The sequence below is a fragment of the Sciurus carolinensis genome, chromosome 4 (assembly GCF_902686445.1).
Source record: "Sciurus carolinensis chromosome 4, mSciCar1.2, whole genome shotgun sequence".
Lineage (NCBI taxonomy): Eukaryota > Metazoa > Chordata > Mammalia > Rodentia > Sciuridae > Sciurus > Sciurus carolinensis.
The window spans coordinates 170683691-170708275 of NC_062216.1; the positions used below are offsets into that span (position 1 = coordinate 170683691).

Genomic DNA, 24585 nt, shown 5'->3' on the forward strand with positions numbered 1-24585 from the left:
CACAGCCTCCGCTGCGCGATTCGGCCTCTAGGGCAGGCCACCCACGGCTCAGGCCGGCGATTGCTAAGTCTCTGCCAAGAGACGCGAGTGAGGTGGGGAGGCGAGGCCTGGGGCCGGGCCGTGGGAGGGGTCTAGGGGCCGGGCCGTGGGCCGGACCTGGGCCTGGGCTGTGGGCGGGGCCTGGGGCTGGGCCGTGGGCGGGACCTGGGGGCCGGACTGTGGGCGGGACCTGGGGCTGGGCCGTGGGCCGGACTTGGGCCCGGGCCGTGGGCGGGACCTGGGGCCGGGCCGTGGGAGGGGTCTAGGGGCCGGGCCATGGGCGGGACCTGGGACTGGACTGTGGGCGGGGCCTGGGGCCGGGTTGTGGGCGGGGCCTGCACTCCCCGCGCCCCGTTTCCTGCCTGCAGCCGGGACCTGCCGGAGTGACTGCGGCGCCGGGGAGCGGAACCATGGGTGAAGCGCCGCACCAGGGCCCCTTAGACTAGAGTGGGACGGGGGAGGCCACGCGCGAGCGCCCGGGCGCCCACCCACTTCTCGGGCCCGTGAGCAGGGTCACTGACCGCCCCGCGCCCCTGGGTGTCGCTGCTCCTTCTTCTGCTGTCCGGGGGGCGTGCAGAGCCAGACGGGCTGGAGGGTGGGCGGCCCAGGATCCTGCCGTACGTGGCCACCAGGGTCCCGGGAGGAGAGAAGCGTGGGTATGTTGGGGCGCAGAGGTCTCCGACCTGGCAGGGAGAGCCAGCGGGGCGAAGAGGTCAGCGCTGGGCCAGATCCCACCAGAGTAGGCCCGAGGCAGCGCGGCGCTGGTGGTAGCGCCGGGGTGGTGGAGCGGTGCTGCCGGCCCCAAACCCTCTGTCCGTCGCGTTCACCCGAATGACCCGGGGCATGAAGTGTGCCTCCTTGTGCCTCAGTTTCCCGCTGTGTGAAGCGAGGATGTGGGGAGCAGTGTCCAGTGCTCAGCACCCACGTGGGCCTCCGTGAAGGCTGACCCCGCCCATCCACAGTTCTGAATTCCAGAGCTCCAGTTACCCGAGGTCCAAAAATATTCAATAGCAACTCCTCCTGAACAGGATTCTTTTGTCTCTCTAAAGTATTCTGAGAGAGATCAGTCACATAACTTTGGTTTGCTGTCCTGGGATTGAACCTCGGGGCTCATCCCCTGGCACTCTACCTCCCAGCCGCATCCCCAGTGCCCCGCAGCTGGTTTTTGGCTTTTTCTTTTTTTCTCTTTGAGTCTCATTAAGTTTCCCAGGCTGGCCTCAAACTTGGGATCCTCTCAGCCTCCCAAGTAGCTGTAATTATGTGCGTGTGATATCTTACCCTGCTCCACATAATTTTTATTACGGCATATTGTTATAATTGTTTTATTATTAATCTTTTTTTCCCTCTTTTTATGGCAGTACTGGGGATTGAACCCAAGAGTTCTCAACCACTGAGCTATATCCCTAGCTCTGTTGTTGTCGGTGTTACTGGGGATTGCATCCAGGGGCACTTAACCACTGAGCCACATCCCCGGCCCTTTTTGTATTTTTTATTTAGAGACAGGGTCTCACTGAGTTACTTAGGGCCTCGCTAAATGACTGAGGCTTGATTTGAACTCGTGTTCCTCCTGCCTCAGACTCTGGAGTCCTTGGGATTTTAAACATGTGCCACCATGCCCAGACTCTACTCCACTTTGCAGAAAAGGAAACTGGGACTCAGAGACATTTCAGGAACTTGCCCCAGGGTCACACAGCTAGTACGTGGTGGATCCAGGCCAGCAGACCCCCAACCCACTCTCCAGTTCTGGCGCAGTACAAATGGGTGCATCCACTCAAGCCGGACAAGGTGCTCAGGGAGGGGCTCAGGGAGTGCTGACTTCATGAACAAACCAGTGAAGGAGTGAGTGGCGCTGTCCTTCAGGTCTGCTCTCAGAGCTGAAGCTGACTGTGCCCTGGGGCTACATCGCTGCCAAAGCCTGGGGCTCTCTGCAGGGCCCCCCAGTTCTCTGCCTGCATGGCTGGCTGGACAACGCCAACTCCTTCGACAGACTCCTCCCTCTCCTCCCACAAGGTGGGGCTGGGGGGGAAGCTGAGGGGCCGAGGGCAGTGAGCCTGGAGGGCGGGAGGTGGCTGACAGGGACCCTTCTGCCCCTTACTGCCGGCCCAGACTTCCATTACGTCGCCATGGATTTCGGAGGTCATGGGCTCTCGTCCCATTATAGCCCAGGTGTCCCGTATTACCACCAGAACTTTGTGAGTGAGGTCCGAAGAGTCGCGGCAGGTGAGCAGGAGGCCGGGCGTGGGGGTGCCCTGGGACGTGCCCTCTCCTGCTTGGAGCTCGGTGTGGCTCTGGTCTGGCCCCAGTTCCACCAGCAGTTCTTGGGTGACTTGGGGCAGTTTGAGAAGTCTCCAGGAAGAGCTTGCTTCCTCCACCGGGGCCCCTATGCTGGTCTCCTGGGTGCAGAGGGGTTTTCCTGAGCCCAGGGACAGCAGGAAAGGGTCTGTGAGGTGCACCCATCCAGACTTTGTGCTCCATGTATTTTCAGCCTTGAAATGGAGTCGTTTTTCCCTCATGGGCCACAGTTTTGGTGAGTACCCTTTGGCCAGCACCTGACTGGCCTCCTGCTGGGGACTGTGGGGGGCAGGAGTTGGCACATGGTTCCTGTCTCTGCACCTCTGAGAACCTCAAGGAGAGACAGGATGTCCTTAGACCTCTGTGCCTCTGACCTCAGACCTGTGGCTCAAAGTTGGCTATTCCCTGACCTGATGAGGGAGAGGTGGCCTCATGAGTGGTCATGTCTGGAAGGAGCCTGATGAGCCAGGGCAGGGGGGCCTGAGTTTGAGAAGCAAATCCCCCACCGGAGCAAGGGTGTGTGCCAACTGCTCCTTGTCCTCTTTCGTCCCCAGGAGGCATTGTAGGCGGCATGGTGAGTAATTGGCTTTGCTCTGGCCACCTGGGCTGGTGGGGCGTGGGGAAGCAGGACAGGAAGGGCCTCCTCACGTTTCAGTAGCTGGCTCTCCTTGGCTGGGCAGTTTGCTTCTAGACTCCCTGGCTTTGCAGATCAGGCAGTAATGGCCATTGTGAGGGGTGCAGATTCCTGATGGAGTTCAGAGTCCCCACATTCCCCCGCCCTCAGTCTGGCTGCCACCAGGGTCTGGAGCTGGGTGCGGGGTGCAGACCTGGGGGGTCCAGAGGAGGTTCTCACTGGCCTCCTGGGGGCCCCTTCCCCGACCTGAAACGCCTTCAGGAAGCACAGGGAAGAGCTGCGGCTGCCCTCTCTGCTCACCCTTCCCTTTGGTGTTGCATCTAGTTTTCCTGCATCTTCCCAGAGATGGTGGATGAACTTATCTTGTTGGACTCGTCGCCGTTTGCCATGGACATTAATGTAAGAGGGCGCTGCGCAGGCTGTCATGGGAGCCAGGTCCCCTGGAGCCCTCAGCCCTGCCTCCTTTGGTAGATCAGGGTGGCCAAGGGTGGACGGGGTCAGGGAACCTCCAAAGAGGAGAGCCTTCCACACTTACACCCCTAGGAGGCTCAGGGAAGGGGCGTGGAAATCCTGTGCGTGTCCTGGGAGCAACAGAACGCTGGTGGATCATGAGTGGCAGGGGCGGAGGGGAAGGGACCTGGGTCAAGGAAGTGCTGGGACGCAGCCCCGTGAGCCCACGACACTCACACTCAGCCAATTAATCCCTGCCACACACACTTGCACAGCCACACAGAGCACCCTTGAGTGACCACTGGCAGGAAGAGTACTGACCCCTCCGGCCACCGCCACCAACACCAGCCAGCGCTGTCCCCTGTATCTGAGACCTGGCTCTGGCGTTCATCTGCTGTGTAGCCCAAAGCAAGTCACTTGGCCTTTCTGAGCCTCAGTTTCCTCCCTTATAAAATGAGGCGTTGTGCTCAGTGCTCTGGGGTCTGCCATTCTTTTTCGAAAGGCTCCGCCTCTCGGTGGTGACACATCTACTTCTTTGGTTTCAGTTTTCTTGTCTGTAAAATGACCGTGGTTCCGCTAGGGCAAGAACCATGTGTCTGTCGCCACGTCCCCACGGTGCAGAGTAGGTGCTGGGTCAAAGTCCGTGGCGTGAACCAACAGCTTGGGAGTTACGGGGCGGGCGCAGCTCCCCAGCGGCCCTGCCGGGGCCCACGTCCTGCCTTCTTCTGCAGCTCCCCACCGGCAGGGTGGATGTGGTGTCCAGGGCTCCCTCCTGGGTGGGGCTGGGTGAGCCCCTGGCCCTCCCTGTCCCCTGTTCTCAGGGGGAGGGGTGGGCGTGGGAGGGCCTGGCTCCACGCCCCCTCTGCCAGCCCCTCACCGCCACTAGGAGTGATGGCAACAGTAGAACCAGATGAGTCGCCGCCCTCGGCAGTTCGGCCTGGTCCTCTGATATCACGCCTTGGCCATGCACCTAACTCCCTTCCTTCCCCGTCATCCAACCTGGGCCGCAATGTCCCTGGCTGCAGGCAGGGTTGAACTGGCCCTGGTGGCACAGGACTCACTGGGTAGCACTAGCAGGGGCCCGGCGAGCAGGGCCAGGGGAGGGGACCTGGTCTTCAGTCGGGAGCCCTCCCTGCCCAGCCAACGCCCCCCAGGAGATGGAGAACTTGCTGACCTATAAGCGGAGAGCCATCGAGCACATGCTGCAGGTGGAGGCCACCCGGAAGCCCCCGAGCGTGGTCGGCCCGCAGGAGATACTGCAGGGGTGGGTGCTGGGCGCGGCAGGGAGGGCGGCCTGGGGGCTGCAGGTACCCTGGGGGACACCCTCTGAGACCAGGAGGGCTTCCTCCCACCCACAGACCCACCCCAACCTCTCCCTTCCTGTGGTCACCCTGAGCACCGGGCCTGGCGGTCCTCAGACGCCCCACGGGGCCTTCCCTGCCTTTCTTCCACCCGAGGGGCTAGAGCCATGCCCGTCACCTCTGCCATGCTCTGCGGTGGTCGGCCTGTCCCCACACACGCCCCTCCCCCCCGCTCCCGCGCCCGCAGCTCCCCTGCACCTTGCTGGTGCCCGTCCTGCTCGCAGCCTCAGCCTCCCTTCCCTGGAGGTGGCTGCACTGTCCTGCTGACTCGGTCTCCATCTTGGTAACATGCGTCCCTCCTGCTCCTAGCAGTGTGCCCCATAGGCCAGGGCTCCGCCGTATTTACCATCGAGAGTGCAAACACACCCACGTGCGCAGGTGGCCCGCCGGCACGCCCTTCCTGGTGCCCGCCTCTCGCCGCCCTCCTCTCGCCATCTGAGCCCGGGGCCAGGCGGTCAGCGTCCTTGTCTCTCACAGGTTCCTGAAAAACAACAGCCACGTGGGCGAGGAGTGTGCGAAGCTCCTCCTGCAGAGAGGAACCACCCCGGTGGCCACAGGTAAAGGACCCCCGTCCAAGCCTTGCGCACTGTCACTGTCCCCACTGAGGACTGGTGTCAAGGACTCGCCCGGCCAGGCATGGGGCTTGGTGTTGGGCCTGTGGGGGGCGGCAAGGACGTCCTTGGTCCGAGCGACGCTGAAGAGGGTCGAACAGATGGAGTTGGGGGTGCCTGGCTCCGCGGGCCGCAGGCAGCAGTGTTTTCTGCACCTTGTTTGTTCACACTTGAGAACCTTTCAGGAAACCTTTACTAAGGGGGCTCCGTGCAGGCCCCTGTCAGGCCATGGGGGTGGCAGAGAGCAAGAGTCACACAGCCGCACCAGGCGCTGTGGTACATATCCATAATCCCAGCCGCTGGCTCGGGAGGCTGAGGCAGGAGGATGGTGAGTTCAAAGCCAGCCTCAGCAACTTAGCGAGGCCCTAAGCAACTCAGTGAGACCCTGCCTCAAACAAAATACAAAAAAGGGCTGGGGATGCGGCTCAGTGGTTAAGCGCCCTGAGTTCAACCCCCAGTATTCAAAAAGGAGTCCCACAGCCCCTCTCTTGGGGGTCCTGGACCTCTGGTGGCACAATTCCAGGGGGTGCCTTTCACAAACGCCCTCTGTGGAAATGACGCCCCCTGGAGTTGAGCAAGGAGGAGGCCTGGCGGAGAAGGTAGATTTTCAGAAGAGAAGCAGATCCTACGCAGGAACCACTCTCAGGAGCGGACGTAAAAACTGGCACTGCCCTGGGCACAGACCTGCGTTCCAGCCTGGCATGGCTAGCTGAGCCATCGTGGGACAGTCCCTCCCTTGTTTTCTCAGATGACAAACAAGGTCTTGGGATGCTTGCCCTGTAGCCTGATAGGATCAAGCAAGGTGGTGAGTGTGACTTCAGTTTATAAAGTGCCAAGCGAGGTAGGCGTCAAAAGCCCAGGTGCCTGTGGGGCTGGGCAAGCTGTGGAATTCATCCTGCTGGCCCGCTGTGAGGCCACGGGAGCAGTGGGGACTGGAGCCCGCGAGCCCTGGCTGCCCTCAGTGGTATCATGTGGGAAGTGTGGTCCAGTTGCTCAAGAAGAGCTGTTGACAGCTGGGCTGTAAGTTTTCAGGTGTTGGTAACTGATCCAGAATTTGAAGACACCCTATGAGAGTCCCATGAAATATGCCTGTCAGTGTTTTGGCCTCAGGTGCCACTTGTGACCCATGAAGTTATTGTCCCTAAACCTTTGTCTCCCCTCTCCGGAATCCCATCATGGAGGAAGGTCAAGGACGCGAGTCCCACACAGCAGCCAACGCAGAGGGTCCCAGCACAGAGCCAGGCTAATCTGGAATGCGACTTTCTCCCAGCCAGTCTGGGGAATCCAGTCAGGTCTGGGTCACATGAAATGGTGAACAGGGTCACTGACAACTGCTAAGGGGGACGGGGAGTGGCAGCTGAAAGGAGGCGCCTTGTGTGGAGTGCTGGAGAGGCTGAGCTGGCTGGCCGTTTATTCATTTTTAATTCTGAGCGCTGTGGCGGAACGCAGGGCCTCAGGCACGCGGAGCAGGTGCACTGCCCCTGAGCCTCGCCCCAAGCCCCAGTTGGCTCCTTTAAAGGCAGAGAGCTGGGTCAGACTCTTGGAGCAGGGGAGGGAGCCTCCACGGGCATCGATTCCAGGCTCCTAGGGGGCTCCTAGCAAGGCCAGGACCTTGGTGGCGAGCTTGACTTAGCCACGTACATGCTCCAGGGTGGAGGGAGAGAGTTAGGAGGTGCGAGGTACCCACCTTGTCTACACCCTTATCTAAATGTAAACAACCCAGCCCACATCCCAGTGCCAGCTAGAAGTGTCCGCAGGAAGGAGGGGGAGAATCCAGCGCTGCTTAGGTTCCCTGAGGACAAAGGGGCAGTCCTGAGTCAATATCTGGGCCCAGAGCTGGTATGCTCCCCACCTGTAATCTGGAGGCTGCAGCAGGAGGATCGCAAGTTTGAGGCCAGCCTGGGCAATTTAGTGAGACCCAATCTCAGAAATGAAAAAAGGGCTGGGGATGCAGCCCAGTGGTTGGGTGCCTTGGTAAAAGAAAGGAAGAAGGGAGGGAGGGACCAAGGAACAAACTTATCTCTCTGAAGGTTCTGGAGCTGGTAGAGTCCGATTTATTTTTCTAAGTACAAAAAAAAACTGTCTGTCTGTCCTGCCTGGAAGCCCCACCACGGGGGTGCTCAGTCCCCTCAAGTCCAGCTGCATGCCGGTCGTGAGCACCGTTTGACTTGCGCGGTTTAAACAAGAAAGGTGGGCATGGGGGAATTTGGAATAGGTTGCCCATATTTAAAATAGGAAGATTTTATGTACAAACAGACAAGTCTGCTTTCTCTTGAAAAGTCGGGCGATCTGGCAACACAGTCTGCGTTCCCCACAGAGGCTCCACTGCCCCCGTGAACAGGCACTTGCCCCTCTGCCAGGCCTCTGCTGGCACCTGCACGGGTGGCCTTGGGGACTCCCAGCAGAGGGGGAGGGAGCGGCCGGAAGGTTCTCTGCCTTCACTCCCTTTCCCTCTGATCACTGGAGGGGTCAGAAAGCCCTGGGCTCGGGCCACAGAGGCTGGATATGTGGACACGCCACCCCTCAGACCCCTGGGCAGTGAGAGCAAGGACCCTGTACCTTGAAGCCAGCCACACTGCTGTCCCGAGGCCAGAATCCTGATCCGAAACCATGAAAGGAAGGAGAAGACAGGGAAGGGGACCACCCAGGAGGGCAGGAAGTGACCAGCAAGGGTTCCCAGGAATCAGGCCCTCTGTTTGCATGTGTGGACACCAGGGCCAGAGGGCTCTGCGGTCTTCTTTCCATCCCCGCCTGAGGTGTCCGTCCCTTCCCACATTCAGCACATCTGACACATGGCCCCAGCCCCACCCTGAGCGGGTGGAAGGGAGGCAGAGACAGAGACCGAGGCAGCCCACCCTCACCGCGCTCCGCCTGGCGGGAGGGCTGACAAGAGCACCTGTCACCCATGCCACACCGGCCGGCCCAGAGCGGCCGTGTGCTACCGGGGGCTGCGCACGCAGGTGGCGGGTAGAGGCTGGAGGACCTGGAGTCAGACCTTGGGCACAGGAAACAGCGATCCCCCAGGACCACCCCATTTTCACATCCTTTGAGCAGCGGGAGCCCAGGCAGAGGAAGAGGGAGCGTGGGGAGGCACCAGTTCTGCCAGCCGAGAGGTCAGAGGCCTCTGCCTGGGACCAGGAGGCCGGGTGATCGCAGGCGCACCAACTAGAACCTCCCAGTTACGTGCAGAGACAAACTCCTGGCTAGAACCTCTGTCAACAATTAAACACTAGGTTTATCGTCTAAGAGTCGCAGAATCTCTAATTAGAGTGGGAAACCTAATCAGTACGGAAAATAGCTTTCCTTCGTGTTTCTGTAATCGGCTCCTTGCTCCGGCTCCTTGCTCGGAGAACCACCCCCATCTTCAAAGGCTGGCTCTCCAGCCAGGAGGCCTAGCCCCGCCCTTCTTCCTGAGCATCCCTAGGGGGCCAGGGCATTTCTAAAGGGGCTGGGCAGAAGTAGCAACCCAGACATGATTTTAGTTTTGTTTTCAATTTAACATTAACTTTTTTAGCATGTGCTAAATCATGTGGTTTAAGAGTCACAGGAGTAGAAAGTCTCGCTGTCTCATTGTTCCCATTCATCTTGTTCCTAGCTCACCTGTGAGTAATCCCCCTTCTGAGCTTTCTCATATTCATCTTAGTCTGCTTTCTGTCACTATAACAAAATACCTGAGGCCAGGGAATTTATAAAGAGTAGAAATTTAGGGACTGGGGTGTAGCTCAGTGGTAGTGATGGCCAGCTATGATTCAATCAGAAGGAGAAGAAGAGAAAGGAAGGAACAAATGAACAAACTTATTTGAGTCTCCAGAGCTGGGAAGTCCAAGAGCGCAGAGCTGGCGTCTGCTCCGCATCTGGCCTGGGCCTTCTTGCTGCAGAGGGCATCACAGGCAAGAGCGCCAGAGAGCCCACTTTATAACAATCCACCGACTAATCCTTTCATGAGGGTAGAGGCCTCATAACTCAGTCACCTCCCAGAGGCGCCTCCGAAACCATTGTGCGTGGTTGGGATTAAGCCTCCAACACAGGACGTTCCCGACGCACTCACCCTCGCCGGCTTCCTGGGTGCGGCTCATGATGCAGATCTGCACCTTCCTCCCTCCGCCTGCACCGCTGGTCAGCACCAGCCTCCTCTGAGGCCTCCATGCCTCTGGTAGGAAACTGGACACTGGTCCACCTGTTCCCCGTGGGAGTCAGGCCGACGACCAGCCGCCTCTGGAGGGACGCTGGCTGAGGGCAGGCTCGCTGTCCCCGGGCTTTGTGGACGTCGGCACAGCCGAGGATGAAGGCAGGCACACAGATCAGAACCATCGAGGCACTGCTTCCTGGCCAGGTGAGCCCAGCGGCCTCCAGGGAGTCGCCAGGTGTCCTCACTGTCCCTCGGCAGCCCCACCTCTGCCGGCTGAGGGGCCCGTGTCCCTGGGTGTCACTTGTTTGGAATTTCGCCGTCTTGAGTTTCTTGAGTACCGTCTTTCCTTCTCTGCCGCGCGGGGCCTTCTCTCCCGCGTTCCCTCCCGCCCATCTCCCTGCTCCTGGCCCTTAATCGCAGTTGGATGGGACCTTCGGGAGACTGGATGGCAGATACTGCCCCCTGCGTTTTAATTTACCCTTTGACTCCACTTTAGGTAGTTGCTTTCCTTTTTTTCTTCTTGCAATGAAGAATATTATTTTATTCCAATTGAACATATGACTTTTTCTGGATTTTGAGTTGCAGTTAAAAGTTCATGTTTGAGTCTAGTACCGTTTTGTGATTAGTATCTGCATTTAATATTTACTCTTGTGTCCTTACCTAGTGCATAGGATGAGGTTTGGATCTGACTCTTTTTCCAGATAGTTCCTCAGTTGTCTAACACCTTTTTTTTTTCCTTTCTTTTTTCTTTTTTAGTCATGCTGGGGCCAAACCCAGGGTTTTGAATGTGCGCTCAGCCCTTTTTAAGTTTTGAGACAGGCTCTCACTAAGTTGCTGAGGCTAGCCTCGAACTTGAGATCCTCCTGCCTCAGCCTCCTGAGTAGCTGGGATGGCAGGCATGTGCCACTGCACCCGACTTCCAATCTATTCTTGCATGTTATTTTTCCATGTGAATGTTAGAATCAGGTAATTAAGTCAAAAATAAAACCTTGTTGGTAGGTTATTATATATGTACATTAAATAATCGCAAGCAGTACCGTTAATAACAGCACTCACGTACCTCCAACAAACAACAGAACAGCACCCGCCCCTCTGAGAGGGGACACAGCAGCGCTTCTTGAACAGTCCTGTGTGGCACAGACTGGACGTGTTCTCACAGAAGCTTTGTCCAGCAGAGGAAAGGAGGGTGGCTCCGTCAGTAGTAGCGCGTTTTAGGCAGTGTGACGGGGCCCAGGCCGGCTCGGTGGATAGCAATGGAGAAAAATAAACCAGGGGGACTGGAGGCCGGGCGAGGCACTCACGCTTTGAGCAGGAGGGTGGCTGCGTCGGTGTCCTCCAGCCAAACCTTGCAGGAAGGGAGGGCGGCCTCACTTTCTCACCTGTGTGATGCGCAGCTCGTGCCCCTCTGCCTGCTGAGCAGGTCCCCTTCTCCATCCCCCATCTGCACTGGGTGGCTTTCAAGGTGGCGGTCACCTGCAGTGCAGCAGGTGACACCACTCTGACACCATCGGCACTGCCCTGTGGGGCAGGGACTCCTGTGGGCTCCCCTGGCCTGTGATCTGGGGGCTGCGGCCAAGCTCTGCTCCAGCAGAACCCAAGCCTGGAGTCCAGGCTGGTGGCTCTCAGCACCCCAGGTGTAGCAATGTCCCAGCCGAGAGGGCCGCGGGCCCCAGAAGCTGTGGCGAGTCCCTCCAGTGACTCAGGGCCCTGAGGACACTGCTCTGTGCCTCTCCAGGTCTGGTGCTGAACAGAGACCGGAGGATCGCCTGGGTGAGTACCGCCATCTCCTCTCCCCCGCTGGCTTCCTGCTGCTCGGTGCTGCATTTTCAAGCTGTTCAGTGATGACCTGATGTGGACGCGCATCGTAGTTATGTAGTTATCAGTCCAACCACTTGTCAGTGAACAGCTGAGGGGACTTGGTCACCTCTAGCTCTGTTTCTGTCCCCATGAGTTTGCCGATTAGGCATCTCATGTCAGTGGGCCTATGCCACGCTTTTCCTGCATCCGGCTTCTCTCAAGGTCCATCCCTGTTGTAACACACATCCAAGTCTCACTCCTTTTAAGGCTGAATAATATTCCACTGTGTGTACCACACTTTATTGTTCATTTGCTGATGGACACCTGGTTGTTTCCACCCTTTGGCTACTGTGAATACTGCTGCTGTGGATGTGGGTGTACAAGTGTCCCTTCAAGTCCCTGCTCTCTATTCCTTTGGATATACCTGAGTGGGACTGCTGGGTCACATGGTGACTCTCTGCTTAACCTTTTGAGAAACCACTGAACAACCATCCACTGTGGCTGCATCTGTATCCAGGGCTCCTTCCTCCACTCCGGCACTATTTTGCCTCTTCCTGATGACAGTGTCTTAGGAGTGTGCCGCGCTTCCTCGTGTGGCTTTGATTTGTGTTTCTCCATCTGTGTGTGACTGGTCAGTGTCTTCTTTGGTCCATTTTTTAATGCATTATGTGTGGGATTTTTTTTTTTTTTTTTTTTTAGTTTTAGTTCTGGATGTTTATTTCTTATGATATATATGGCTTGCAAATATTTCCTCCTGTTCAATAGACTGTCTCAATCTTTTTATTTTTATTTATTATTTTGTGTGTGTGCGTGTGTCCTGGGGATTGAATCCAGAGGCACTCAACCACTGGGTCACATCCCCAGCCCTTTTTTATATTTTATTTAGAGACAGGGTCTCTGAGTTGCTGAGGCTGGCTTTGAACTCACGATCCTCCTGCCTCAGTCTCCCCAGCTGCTGGGATTACAGGCTTGCACCACCACACCTGGCCTTTTCACTTTATTCATGCACAAAAGTTCTCATTTTTTGTTTGTTTTTTGGGGTTTTTGTTTTGTTTTTAGTACTGGTGATTTAATCTAGGGGCACTTAACCACACCCCCAGCCCTTATTTTTGAGAGAGGGTCTAGCTGAGTTGCTTAGGGCCTTGCTAAATTGCTGAGGCTGGCAATCCTCCTGCCTCAGCCTCCCTAGTGAATGGGATTACAGGTATGTGCCACCATGCCCAGCTCACTGTGATTGATTGTTGATTGGTACTGAGGATTAAACCCAGAGGCACTTAACCACTGAGCTACATCCCCAGCCCTTTTGTGTATTTTATTCTCACTGAGTTGCTTAGGGCCTTGCTAAGTTGCTGAGGCTGGCTTTGAACTTGTGATCCTCCTGCCTCAGCCTCCTGAGCTTCTGGGACTTTAGGTATGTGCCACTGTGCCCAGCTCTAATTTTTTTTGGGGGTGGTGCTGGGGTTGAACCCAGGGCCTCACACATGCTAGACAAGGGCTCTACCACCAAGTCACGTCTCCAGCCCCATTTCATTTTAATGAAGTCCAATTTATCTATTTTTATTGTGATCATCTGTGCCTTTGGTATCACGTTCATAACAGCATTGCCAAATCCAGTATTATGAAGGTTTTTCTCAATGTTTTCTTCTAAGAGTTCTATAGTTTCAGTTTTTTGTTTTTTTGTTTTTTTGTTTTTTTTGGAAGGGGGTATCCGGGATTGAACTCAGAGGCACTCAACCACTGTGCCATGTCCCCAGCCCTATTTTTTGTACTAGAGACAGGGTCTCCCTAAGTTGCTTAGGGCCTAAGTTGCTGAGGCTGGTTTTGAACTCTCTCAATCCTCCTGCCTGAGCCTCCCAAGCCGCTGGGATCACAGGCATACGCCACCCCACCCGGCCAAGTTTCAGTTCTTAAGTCTTTGATGCACTTGGACCACTTTTCTAACTGCTTCCTATAGGTTTTCTGAATGTTTCAGAAGATTCTGAAGTGTGACATGTCCATAATTAAGACTATACTTTCCTCACTAGATTCCTCCCCAGTTCTTTCCTTCTTTTCTTCTATTTTCTCTTTTGTAGTGCTGGGGATTGAACCCAGAGCCTCGCACATGCTAGGCAAGCATTCTACCACTGAGCTACCCCCGAGACTTTTTAATATTGAGACAGGGTCTCACTAAGTTGCTGAGGCTGGCTTTGAACTTGCAATCCTCCTGCCTCAGCCTCCTGAGTTGCTGGGGTTACAGGCATGTGCTGTGCTCCCAGACCTCCTTTATTTGCTGTCTCAAATGACACATCCTGACAGAAGACCCAGTCTCCTTTGCATTTTCACGTTTAGCTATGCAGGACACAGACTCTTGTTTTAGGGCTTTCTGTTGTGTTTACATTAATGGTTGCACATGGAACGATGTTGCAGACCCATTTCCAGAGTGAAAGAGGTCAGCGACAAACGGGGATTACACTTGTAGAGCTCAAAGAGGCAAATCGACCCACAGGGATGGAGCAAGGGGGAGTCTAGGGCATCTGCCCAGCATCTCATCCAGGCCAAGGTCACGTGCCCGTGTTCACCTATGAAAGGCCATCACGAGCTGACAGTCCAGGCTGGGCTTTGCTACAAGTTATACCTTAATTATTAGGAGCTGATCAGGAATGAAGCTAACAGAACCTAAAAAGAAGTGTGGAGGAAGCGAGGAGGAAAAGACAAAGGGAAAGGACACACCCAGCGACCTGAGGCCACAGATGCTCTGCTAGAGAATTGGCCTCCGCTGTCCTTTGGAAAAGTGCCACAGAAACGTGAGCCTGTGTTGTTCCCACCCCACAGACTCGAGTGGAGAGTATGTCCCTCGATCCGTGCCCTGGAGACCAACTTAAAATTTGGTCTAGGGTCTCATGGTGCCAGAGAGCCCCAATCTTGGCAAGAACAGGAGTGGTTCGAGGCCGAGGCCCCGCCTGAGCTGAGTCGTGGCGCCCTCTCCTGTTAGCTGGCCGCTGCGGCCAGGTTCCTAGCCTCTGGGATCTAGCCTTTCTTCTGGAAAGCGCTTGCCTTAACGTCTGCCTCGGCACTGCAGGGAGCCCCTCAGTGCCTGGTCACAGTCGCTGGGACTCAGGGCCTCATGAGTGTGGGCCTCCTGTGAGATGTGGGAACCCGTTAGGGGAAAGCACCAGAGGTCATTTCGGTTGTGAGCAGCAGGAAACAGCTGGGAGAGCTTCAGGACAGAACGATGGCTCTGAGTTTTGTGGCCCTGACCAAGTGGCTTGTGTGCGTCCTCAGGATGTTTCTGTCCCCTTTTCATGTGGCTCTGGGGAGGAACCCAGGGCCTTGGCATGCTGGGCAAGGGCTCCGCCGAGCAACGCTCAGCACCGGGGGTTTCTCTGCCTTGCGGTGGGGCAGAGCCTTGCGGACGGCGTGCTGGAGTCGGTCCTCCAGGGAGCTGAGCTGTCCCGCTCGCTGCAGCCGTACCTGTCGCCAGGTGTGCCGGCAGCACTCTCAGGTTCCCAGGCTGGAGTGCCAGTTCAGTGGTGAGCCTCACGGAACCTGACGCTTCCTACAGCAAAGGAAAGCAGGGCAAATCCACCGCGGTGCTGGGGCCGGGGTGGCTCGTACTGGGCAGGCGCTATGCCACGGGGCCACCTGCCCAGGCCAGCTGCCCAGGCCCAGCTGTAGTATTTTCTAATTTAACTCAGGGTACCCAAGACGTTGTCATTTCAAGACAGACATCAATGTCACTCTTCCAGGAAGTCCCAAACCCAGCAGGCCTTTCACTCCTACAGAGCACCTCTGTGGTCACGTATGGCCAGTGGCCAGTGGCCAGTGCCGGGCAGGGCAGCCTGGGCCTACGCAGAAGTGAGGACAGGATGGTCAGGGCTGTGGGGAAGGCAGCAGATGCTGCAGAAGCGCGGGGAATGCACCCTGCACTGTGGTCCAGGCAAGGTCCTTTCCTGTGGAGACAGATGTCTCATCCCGAGCCTCAGGCCAACCGGACAAGGCTGCAGCCTGTGCGGGGGAAGAGGCGCGTGGGGGACCATGTCTTGGTTCTAAGATGCAGGTCCAGAAGTACCAAGTCAAAAAGGCCACTCTGCTGGCCGGGCAGCCATGGCAGGCAGGAGGCAAGAGCAGAAGTGGGAAGGGGGCGGTGGAGGCCTCTGTGGAGGTGCCGCGCTTGGTCTGGAGCCAGTGCGAGGTGGCCTCAGCAGGCCACTGCCCCAGGACCGCAGGGCTCTTGGCGTGAGGACTCCCCCGTCTCTCTGCAGCCGGAGCACAGCTTCGACTTCGTCAGCAGGGAGCTGTTCCAGCACTCGGTGCAGCAGCTGCGGGCCCGCGTCCTGCTGGTCAAGTGAGTCGGCTTCCCAGAACGGGGCAGGGTGTGGTCTTCACGGGACCCGAGGTGCTACGGCTCTTGGGACGTTTCGACTTTCTGATGGTGCAAAAGCGGAATGGTACTTGGAATGCGTACTTGTCCTGAGCTACAACATGCGACCCGAGTCTCCCAACACTGGGCGTGGCAGCCGTCAGTCGAGATCCCTACCATGCTTGGGCATCAGGCAGCTTAGGGTAGAAAGGCGCTTTCCACTTCCCATGGAGCTACAGGGACACAACCCATCACAGACTGAGGCCAATCTGAACTAAAACCATGCAATGGTGCTTTCAATGGGAGGACCGCACAGTAGGTATATAGTTCAATAAATCTTAAAAAAAAAAGAGATAAAGCAAAGTCTGAGCTCAGAGGGGCATGGTGGCATACTCGGGAGGCTAGGGCAGGAGTACCGTAAGTTCCAGGCCAGACTCAGCGACTTAGTGAGATCCTGTCTCAAAGTAAAAAACAAAAAGGGCTGTAGATGTAGTTCAGTGGTAAAGCGCCCAAGTTCAATACCCAGTGCGCCAAAGAAAAAAAATTCCAGCCTAGGAGCCTGTTCAGATTACAATCCCAGCATGCAGTGGCTGTGACCCCGCCCCGGCAAGTCAGTCTGGCTGGCCAGCTGAGCGTGAGCTCATATGGAATGACTGAGCTCACTAAACCTGGCCTCACAGGGAAAGCCACAGGGGTAGCAAGTAGCCCAGACCTGGCCTCTTCTGCCGCCTGGAACCCTGGGGGCGGGGCAAGCACCACTGGAGGCAGGGTCCAAGGGGGACCCATTCTTCTCGCTTCCAGAGCAGCACAAGGATACAACGATGTGAGACGGGAGAATGATGCCAACAGGGAGCCCCTGCTGTTCATGCTCCACGTGCTGAGATCTGTCCTGAAAGAGGTAACGGCTGAGCACTGTGGAGCACACCAACCCCAGCAGCTCAGGGTCACAAGTCCAAAGCAGCTCCAGCAACTAGTTAATTGTCTCAAAATAAAAAGTGCTGGGGATGTAGCTTGGAAGCCTGTAACCAGGAGAGCAGGGAGCACTGTGGGAGGCGGCGCGTCCCTGGGTTCAACCCCACTACCACTGGGAAAAAAGGAAACGCACACAGGCTCAGGCTGCTGGCGTCCAGGCTGTCCTCACCTACCTGGGTCCACCCACCCTGCTTCACCTTGCACTAGGACCTCTGGGCTGGCCCCAGGTCCAAACGTCCTGAAGAACTAGGGGCCTCACTCCCCACTGTGGTCAGCCCCTAGAGACCTGGGGTCACACAGAATCAGAGTTCAGGAAAGAGGCCTTCCCCAGGCAGTCTTAGTTTATTGTCCCCACCCTGGGCCACACCCCACACTGGCCTCCCCGACTTCCAGCACCAGTCCTACCAGGGGGCATGCAGGCTGGGGTGGCGCCTGTGCTATGACCTTGACACTGTCTGGCCCCGGGAGCACCCAGCACTTTATGATTGTTACCCACAGAAACGTCAGAGTCTGGGGCCTGTGCACCCCTCTGGGTACCATCACAAAAGAGCAGCCCTCCTGTGGCCGGCAGCTGGCGGGAGAGCTGAGGCCAGCCTCCTCTCCAGGTCTGAGGTCGAGACCTGCTGGGGCTCCAACCTTGCTTTTCCAGGGGCCTCGTCTACCTGTTGGGCAGGACCGGCTGCAACCCTGCCATGGCCTCCCCAGCTTGGTGCCACAGCTTCACAATGCAGGTGGCCCGGATCCCTGGGCGGCCTGAGACCCCAGGCTTTGATCCCCCAGGGCACATGAACACTGTGGGATCCCGGGGCAGCAGCAGGCCACGGGAGGGCAGTGCCACTTCCTCTGGCCACACTTCCCCTCCCTCCCCTCCTCCAGCGGTTCCAGTTCGTGGAAGTCCCCGGCAACCACTATGTCCACATGAACGCGCCCCACCACGTGGCCGGCATCATCAGCTCCTTTTTACAGAGCAAACGCAGGGGCCCAGTCCCGCAGTAGCTCTGGGCCTGGGCTACAGCCACCTCATGCTCACGCTTGCCAGCCTCTTCATGGCTGGTAGGGTGGCACCAGGCCTCACGGGTCCTGAAGACTAAGACGGGGAGAAGAGACTCCTGCGACGAGGAGGAGGAAGGGGCAAGATTATGACGTACACATCTGTGACTTCGAGGGGACAGTGTCTAGGCTTGGGTGCCTGTTCTGCAGCTAATGACCTGAGGTGAGCTGCTCATCGTGGAAGGAAGCAGGGCCTTCCCCACTGCCAGCCTGGATGTAAAATAAAGCTCTCTTGCCTTCTCACTGCCTTCGAGGCTGTTCCATTGCCAGCAGGGGCTTCCGTTGAGGAAAAGGGGAGACCCGAGCAGACAGTTGTTTGGTTTCCTGATGGACACGAGCCACTTCTGAGGGCCAAATCCTCCTGCTGGGTCCCAGCATGCTTCAGCACAGGGACCGATGGGTGACCCTGTCCTGCACTCCCAGCCCATGCAGACTTGACGGGGCTGCAGGACATGGCAGCCCCTTGGCCTAGTGGCTGCTCTGCAGAGCCCAATCTCTCAGGCCACCACGCCCTGGTGTCCTCACTGGTCAGGCCCCATGCTCCACTGTCACTGCCGCTCTCCATGGGCCACAGCCCATAAGGCTCAGTAGGGTCGGAATTTGCGCTGGGCCCGCATCAGTTCGATCCTCTGCTTGTCCTCCTCGAACTTCTTTCGCAGTTGTGCCAGGTCTGGGGGTGTGAGGGGACACAAAGCAGGGTCAGACGGCACCCTGTGCGGGAGAGCCCACTGCCCCAGAGAGCACTGGCACACCCTCGATTCCTGGGGCATGGGGTGGTTCCGCCAGGCCTCCCCACCCTGCCTGCTCTGGGTTGTGGTCTGGGTTCTGCAAGGAATCGGAACTCAGTACTTGACTGCAGACCAGGTCAGAAGTGACATGCCAGAGTTTTGAGATAAAAATGCACCAATGAGAAGCCCAGAGGAAAAAAGATCCTGTGCCCTCCCCCACCCCCAGGTGAAGAAGTCCAGGTGCCTCCCCCTTCAGCCCCAGTGCCACCAAACTCAGATGGTGACTGCTCAGTGAATGATCTAGGTCATAGGGTAGGTGGGGATCTGGAGCCTAATGGAGGGAGGGCTGATGGAGGCTGTCAGGTGAAGTTCAGGTTCGAAGGAGAAGAAAAGAACAAGTACAGAAGGGACGATGTAGCAGATGAGAGAGAGCCAGCAACAGGGTTGGCTCAGGCCAGGACCCTCTCCTGGGACCACAGGGCAGCTGTCCTGTGAGCAAGCCAACCAGACAGTGGAGCAGGGGCCCAGCAACAGCAGCACAAGCAGCCACAGGTGACAAGATGCCCCTGGAGCACGGGGGTGCTGCTAGGCTAGCACCCTAACCCAGAGCTGTGCCGGGGACACCCTCCCACCCCCCCACCCCCGCCTGGGGGCCTTACGCTCCATCTTGGCCTCGCGGTGCTGCCAGGCGTAGAAGTTGAGCAGCTCCTTGCGCGAGCGCTTCCGTCTCTCCCTCTCCAGCACCCGCAGGCTGGCTGCCTCAGTGCGGGGAAGCCCGGGCCGCCGGCCGCGGCGGGTCACCTTCACCCAGCCCTCCTCATCAGGAACACCCTCCTCCTGCTTGGCCTTCTCCTCCTCCTGCAAGGAACAGCACCTGTCGACCGCCAGGCAGGACGCCTCGGTCCTCCAAGGCCTGAAGAGTGGACCTCCCATCCTGAACACCTGCAGGTGCCTGCGACCCCTCAGCCACGGTGCAGGGCAGGGGCTGAGTATGGGCACGGGCACAGAGGTGCCAATGCTGCTCCTCCCCCACCCCTACGGACCATCTGGACTCAGTGTCACCCAGCCAGGTAGCCAAGGATTCAGCAGGGAAAGCTGGACTCCACATGGTGACCAAGGGCAGGCTGCCACCACCCATCCCCCTTGGGAGTCACATCACATACTCACAGCCCCACCCTCCCACAGGGACAGTGTCCCTTCGAAAGCCCCTACCGCAGCAATCTTCTGGTCATATGCCTCCATGAACGTGTCCACCTCAACTCTCAGGGCCTCAGGGTCAGTCACGGAATCTGCGTAGTCACTGATCCACTCTGCGGGAGAGAACAAGGAGAGCAGCTGCCTCGGGCCCAACGTTCAGGCCCCACCTACCCCCGAACAAGGCTGCAAGGACTTGAGACTGTGGTCCGGGAGGCGAGTGCTAAGATTCTAGTGGCCACAGGCTGGGTCTTCACCTCTGCCCACCAAGTGCAGAGCCTCAGGCTAACATCTTATGACAAGTCCCAGCCATGGCTCTGCCACCTCGTCTCCCTCACACTGCCTTCAGGGAGCGGATGCGGCTCATGGCATTCACAGAAGCTGCCCCAGAAAGCTCTCCTCACCCACCCGGGGCCCAGAGAGGAGGTCCCTGGTACTCACTGTGAATGCCACTCTTCACAGGGTGACTCTCTGTAGAGACGAGCAAAGGGCCCTTCAGGGTCAAGGCAGCCAACACTCCACTTGGCTTCTGGAACACCACATAGGCTACCTGGAAGCCCTGGGGGGGCGGGGGGTGTCAGGAGAGGAGCCCTCCCCACACCTATCCTCACCTAACCTGCTGCTGGGCCAGGGGAGACTTTGGGTGGGAGACAGTCACACTCTTAGTTACCCAACTGCTGCTGGAAGGGACACCTGCTCCCAGCTCTCCCCAAGGAGAGGGGATATACAGGGGACATTCTCCAGTTTCAGGAGGGAGTCAGTGAAAACTGGGCTCCACCCGCACTAGGGCAGGTTCATGGAAGCCAGGCCCGGAGTGGAGAGAGGACAGGGCACCCACCAGGTCAGACTCCAGGCCAGGAGGCGTGAGCTCCAGGCACTTGGGAAAACATGGAAGGCACAGTGCTCAGGGAGACCAAGGTCCCCAGCCTGAGGAGGATTCTACCTCAGTGAGAAGCAAGCAGGGAGCCCAGGGGTGCCCTGCAGGGCATGTAGAGATGGTCCCTAAGCTCTATCACGGAAAATGGAAACCACCAGGCAGGAAATCAAAAGACGCGGCACATTTGGGAAAGGAAAAGGGGCAACCCCCAGGACCGGCTCCTAGACCACACACTACTGGACTAACCCAGGACTCCAGGAAATGCTCTCCAAGTCCCGCGGCCAACCCAGCACCTCCTACACACCACCATCCCTTACACGAGGGACACCAGTTGCCCCTGCCCCACCTCATGCTGCCATTCTAGTGGAACCTGGAATTTGGGTGCCTACCGAAATGGGCTTAGGGTGAAAAAACTTCGACTTGGGCTCCTTTGAGCTCTCAGCGAGGTCCGGCTTCTCCTGCAACTCCACAGACTGGACGGTGCCACAGGGGGACAGGAGACGTGACAGGCATTCCTGCCATGGCCAGAGGGAAGCAGAAGGTGAACATTTTTCAGGGCTTTCCCCAGAGACTCCCTACACCTGGGTGGCAGTCAGGGATCCCAAAGGACCGAGAGCCCATGTTCGCCCCACCCAGAAAGCCAGGGTGCCATGTCGTCTGACCAGTCCCCACACAGCACTGGGAGGCAGACATGCCTGCTCTCCATCATAAAAGATCAGTGGGGACACTTCTGGTGTTATAAGACAACTAAGCTTAACCACCTGAGTCAGAAATAAGGGTCAAATCTCCACTCTTAGAGCCAAAGCCACTAGTGAGGATCCTTAGACGGACTTGAGGGAGCACCGGGGTGTGGCGATGTTTCTTGGCTCAGGTTCCCACACTGACTACGTGGCCACATTCAGTTTGTGAAACGCACCACACCACACAGCAATGGCCTGGGCCCTTCTCTCCACATTCGCTACACTTCAGTAAAGGTCACCTCCCTTGGGACACTTTACCACTGAGCTACATTCTCAGCTCCTTTTATGTTTTATTTTGAGACAGGGTCTCATTTAAGTTGCTTAGGGTTTCACTAAGCTGCTGAGGCTGCCCTTGAACTTGAGAGTCTCCTGCTTCAGCATCCCAAGCTGCTGGGGGTGCAGGGATGTGCCACCGCAGCTGGCTCGCTTACCTTTCCTCTTCATACTTCTTTCTCCCTTTAAGATCCTTAAGCAGGATCTTTTAGAAATTAGTATTTCTTTTCTGAAAAAAAAATTTATCCCAAACCCAGTAACTCCCTGGTTTACTTCTGTAAGTGTATGTAATACCAAATTTAATACTTTCTGTGGAAAAAATTAATGTTTCTAGACAAAATTAGAGGTAATTTTTATTTTGTTACATTCCCCACCTCTGTGGACAGCTATCATTTTTATACTCAAGAACAATTTAATTCAAACAATTTTCAATAACATATCCCTCAAATTATATTTTTTAAATCCTTTTTAATGCTAGGCATGGTGGCACATACCTGTAATCTCAGCTACTTGGGTGGCTGAGGCAGGAGGATCACAAGTTTGAGGCTAGCCTCAGCAATTTGTTGAGACTTCATCTCAAAAAAAATAAATAAATAAAATAAAAGGGCTCGGGGTGTAGCTCAGGAATAGAATGATCGGGGAGCATGAGTGAGGTCCCAGGTTCATCTCCAATACACACAAAAACTCTTTAAAAAGCCAATTTCCTGGCTGGGCCTGGTGGTTCATGCCTGTAATCCCAGTAACTGGGGAGGCAAAGGCAGGAGGATCCTGAGTTCAAAGTAGCCTCAGCAACTTAGCAAAGCCCTGTCTCTAAATAAAATAATACAAAAAGGGCTGGGGGACTGGGCTGTGGCTCAGTGGTAGAGTGCTTGCCTGGCATGTGTGAGGCCTGAAGTTCAATACTCAGCACCACATATAAATAAATAAAATGTTAAAAGATCCATTGACAAGTTAAAACAAAATTTTTTTTTAAAGATTAAAAAAAATAATAATAAAAAAAAAAGGGCTGGCTCAGTGGCTGAGTGTCCCTGGGTTTAATCCCAGTACCAAGAACAAGAAAAAAGAAAAAGTCAACTTCCTGTCACGAGAAGTAAAGGCAGCCTTCTCAACACTGACACCTTGGGACCACGACAGCCCCCACTCCAGAGCTCACAGGTCCCCTGCCAGCTCACCTCGGTGCAGTATGGGGGCACATTGAGGACAAAAAGGGTGCGCTTCTGAGGCCAAGCAGACGGGGCGCCTTCTCGAACTCTGTGTTCTCTCACGTAGAGGTAATGAGAAGCTTGCTGCTTTTCTGAGAACTTGATGGGAATGGCTGGAAGGGAAATGGTGGCAGGGTGTCAGGGACAGGCTGCCGTGAGTGGAGGTCATAATCACGCTTTCCTTTCTCCGCGCCCCTTCCTCGCCCCACCTGTCTTTCTCCTTCACCGGGACCTCCGAGAGTGGACAGTCCATCTGCAAGGCGCGCTCCCACGCTGGCGGGGAGAGGATGAAACCTGGCCACTACACTGGGGAGACGAGAGAGGGAACCTCCAACTCTGCTGCTCTGGGGCCAACACCAAACTCCTTACGCGCTGGAAGGGGTGGGTGTCTTGGCCTCCACCGTGCTCTCTTTTGACACCATCCTCTCACCACCCGGGTTCTCTCTGTTCCCCCGTAAAACAGGCCTCCCAGATGCTGCTCTCTCTGCCTGGCACGCCAAACCTCGTCCCCGCGCCCATTCTTCAGGTTCTGGTTCAAACTTCGCTTTCTCAAGAGCCTGACCCTGGGCCCGCCTCTGGCCGGCGACGATTCCCCTGCTGTGGGTCCTGAACGAGGGCCCCGGTGGTGGGGCTCTTCCCTAAGTGCCAACCTTCACGAAGCTAGGGTGTTGCTTTCTGTTTTTCGCAGTGGGGACACAGATGCGGCCCAGTCAGGAGGCTGAAGGCAATGAGCAAGAAAGCAGCATTCAGCGTGAAGGGGAGGCAGGGAGCGTCTCTGCACAGGCCTGGAGGAACGGCCTCTGTGAGGAAGGCCATCCCCAAGATGGGCTGACCGGGAGAAGGGTGCCGCGTGGGTCCTGGGGAGCCCGGGGCTTCCCGACTTGCCGTGGCCCAGCCACCTGGCCGCCCCGGGTGCTCCCGGGCCACCTCCCAGCAATGCTCTTCCCTCTCCCGGCCTCGCGTCCCGGAGCTGCTCACCGTAGTACCCCGGTGGGCTTGGAACGCCCGCCTCAGGGTCCCTCGCCACACGCTTTCTCCTGCGCGCCACCATCTTGCCAACCGGAAACGCGGGGACTGCTGGGAATTGTAGTTCCGCGCAGGGCGCGAGTGCGTTTCCATGACGACGGCGCCGCGAGGGCCCCGCCCTCTTGGTTCCGGGCCCGCCTTCCGGGCCCCGCCCAGCCCCGCCCAGCCCAAGTTGCAACCGTGGTTAATTCAGAGCAAGTAAGAGCCTTGACAAAGTCTGTTCAGGGATGCGAACTTGAGTTTTCCACCCTTTCCTCCCTCTTCTCCTCCCTCCATCCCTGCCTGCATTTCTCCCTCCTCCCTCCCTCTTTCCTTCCTCACTGTACCAAGTGTTAGAAATACAAAGATAAGCAATGTCCAGCCTTCCTGGAGTTTACATTCTGACAAGGGAAAGAAACACTAAACAGATAAGCAAACCACAGGCCTCTGCCATGATGTTCTTCCTTGCACAGGGCCAGAGGCAACAGGGCCTACCAACCATGGACTGAAACCTCCAAAACTGTGAGAAAAAATAAATCTTTACTCTTTTAAAAATATATGTATACATGTCGTGGTTGGACACAATACCTTATTTTATTTATTTTTATGTGATGCTGATGATCAAACCCAGGGCCTCACATGTGCTAGGCAAGTGCTCTACCACTGAGCTACAACCCAAACCCAAATCTTTCCTCTTTTTAAGATGATTGTTTCAAGTACTTTGTTACAGTGGTGGAAAATTGCCTAACCAAAAATTTAATCCCTGTGGGCATGGTGGCAAATGCCTGTAATCCCAGCTGCTCAGGAGGTTGAGGCAGGAGGATAGAGAGTTCAAGGGCAGCCTCAGCAATTTAGCGAGGCCCTCAGCAACTTAGGAAGACCCTGTCTCAAA

At 56.7% G+C, this 24585-nt stretch overlaps 2 protein-coding genes across 14 annotated transcripts; one reads left to right on the forward strand and one right to left on the reverse strand.

Annotated features, from left to right (window-relative positions):
* The first annotated feature begins 395 nt into the window (after positions 1-395).
* On the forward strand, positions 396-17915 carry Serhl2 (serine hydrolase like 2). 13 transcript variants are annotated; one of them, XM_047550420.1, is made up of 13 exons: positions 396-453; positions 1900-2049; positions 2146-2259; positions 2525-2566; positions 2886-2905; positions 3290-3364; positions 4570-4679; positions 5089-5154; positions 5254-5333; positions 11252-11286; positions 15555-15637; positions 16454-16550; positions 17501-17915. In XM_047550420.1, the coding sequence occupies exons 1-13, from the start codon at positions 450-452 to the stop codon at positions 17618-17620; spliced, it is 996 nt and encodes a 331-aa protein (XP_047406376.1). In that variant the 5' UTR covers positions 396-449; the 3' UTR covers positions 17621-17915. The 13 variants fall into 13 exon arrangements, 11 of the variants coding, with proteins under 11 accessions (XP_047406376.1, XP_047406371.1, XP_047406372.1 ...); XM_047550415.1 differs by having other exon boundaries at positions 17123-17621; XM_047550416.1 differs by having other exon boundaries at positions 3311-3364; positions 17123-17621.
* Positions 16713-23753, reverse strand: Rrp7a (ribosomal RNA processing 7 homolog A). Its single transcript, XM_047550427.1, has 7 exons — positions 23667-23753; positions 22659-22801; positions 20863-20988; positions 20038-20155; positions 19615-19712; positions 19062-19260; positions 16713-18344 (listed from the first exon to the last, which is right to left on the reverse strand). The coding sequence occupies exons 1-7, from the start codon at positions 23737-23739 to the stop codon at positions 18259-18261; spliced, it is 843 nt and encodes a 280-aa protein (XP_047406383.1). The 5' UTR covers positions 23740-23753; the 3' UTR covers positions 16713-18258.
* Positions 23754-24585: the final 832 nt, after the last annotated feature.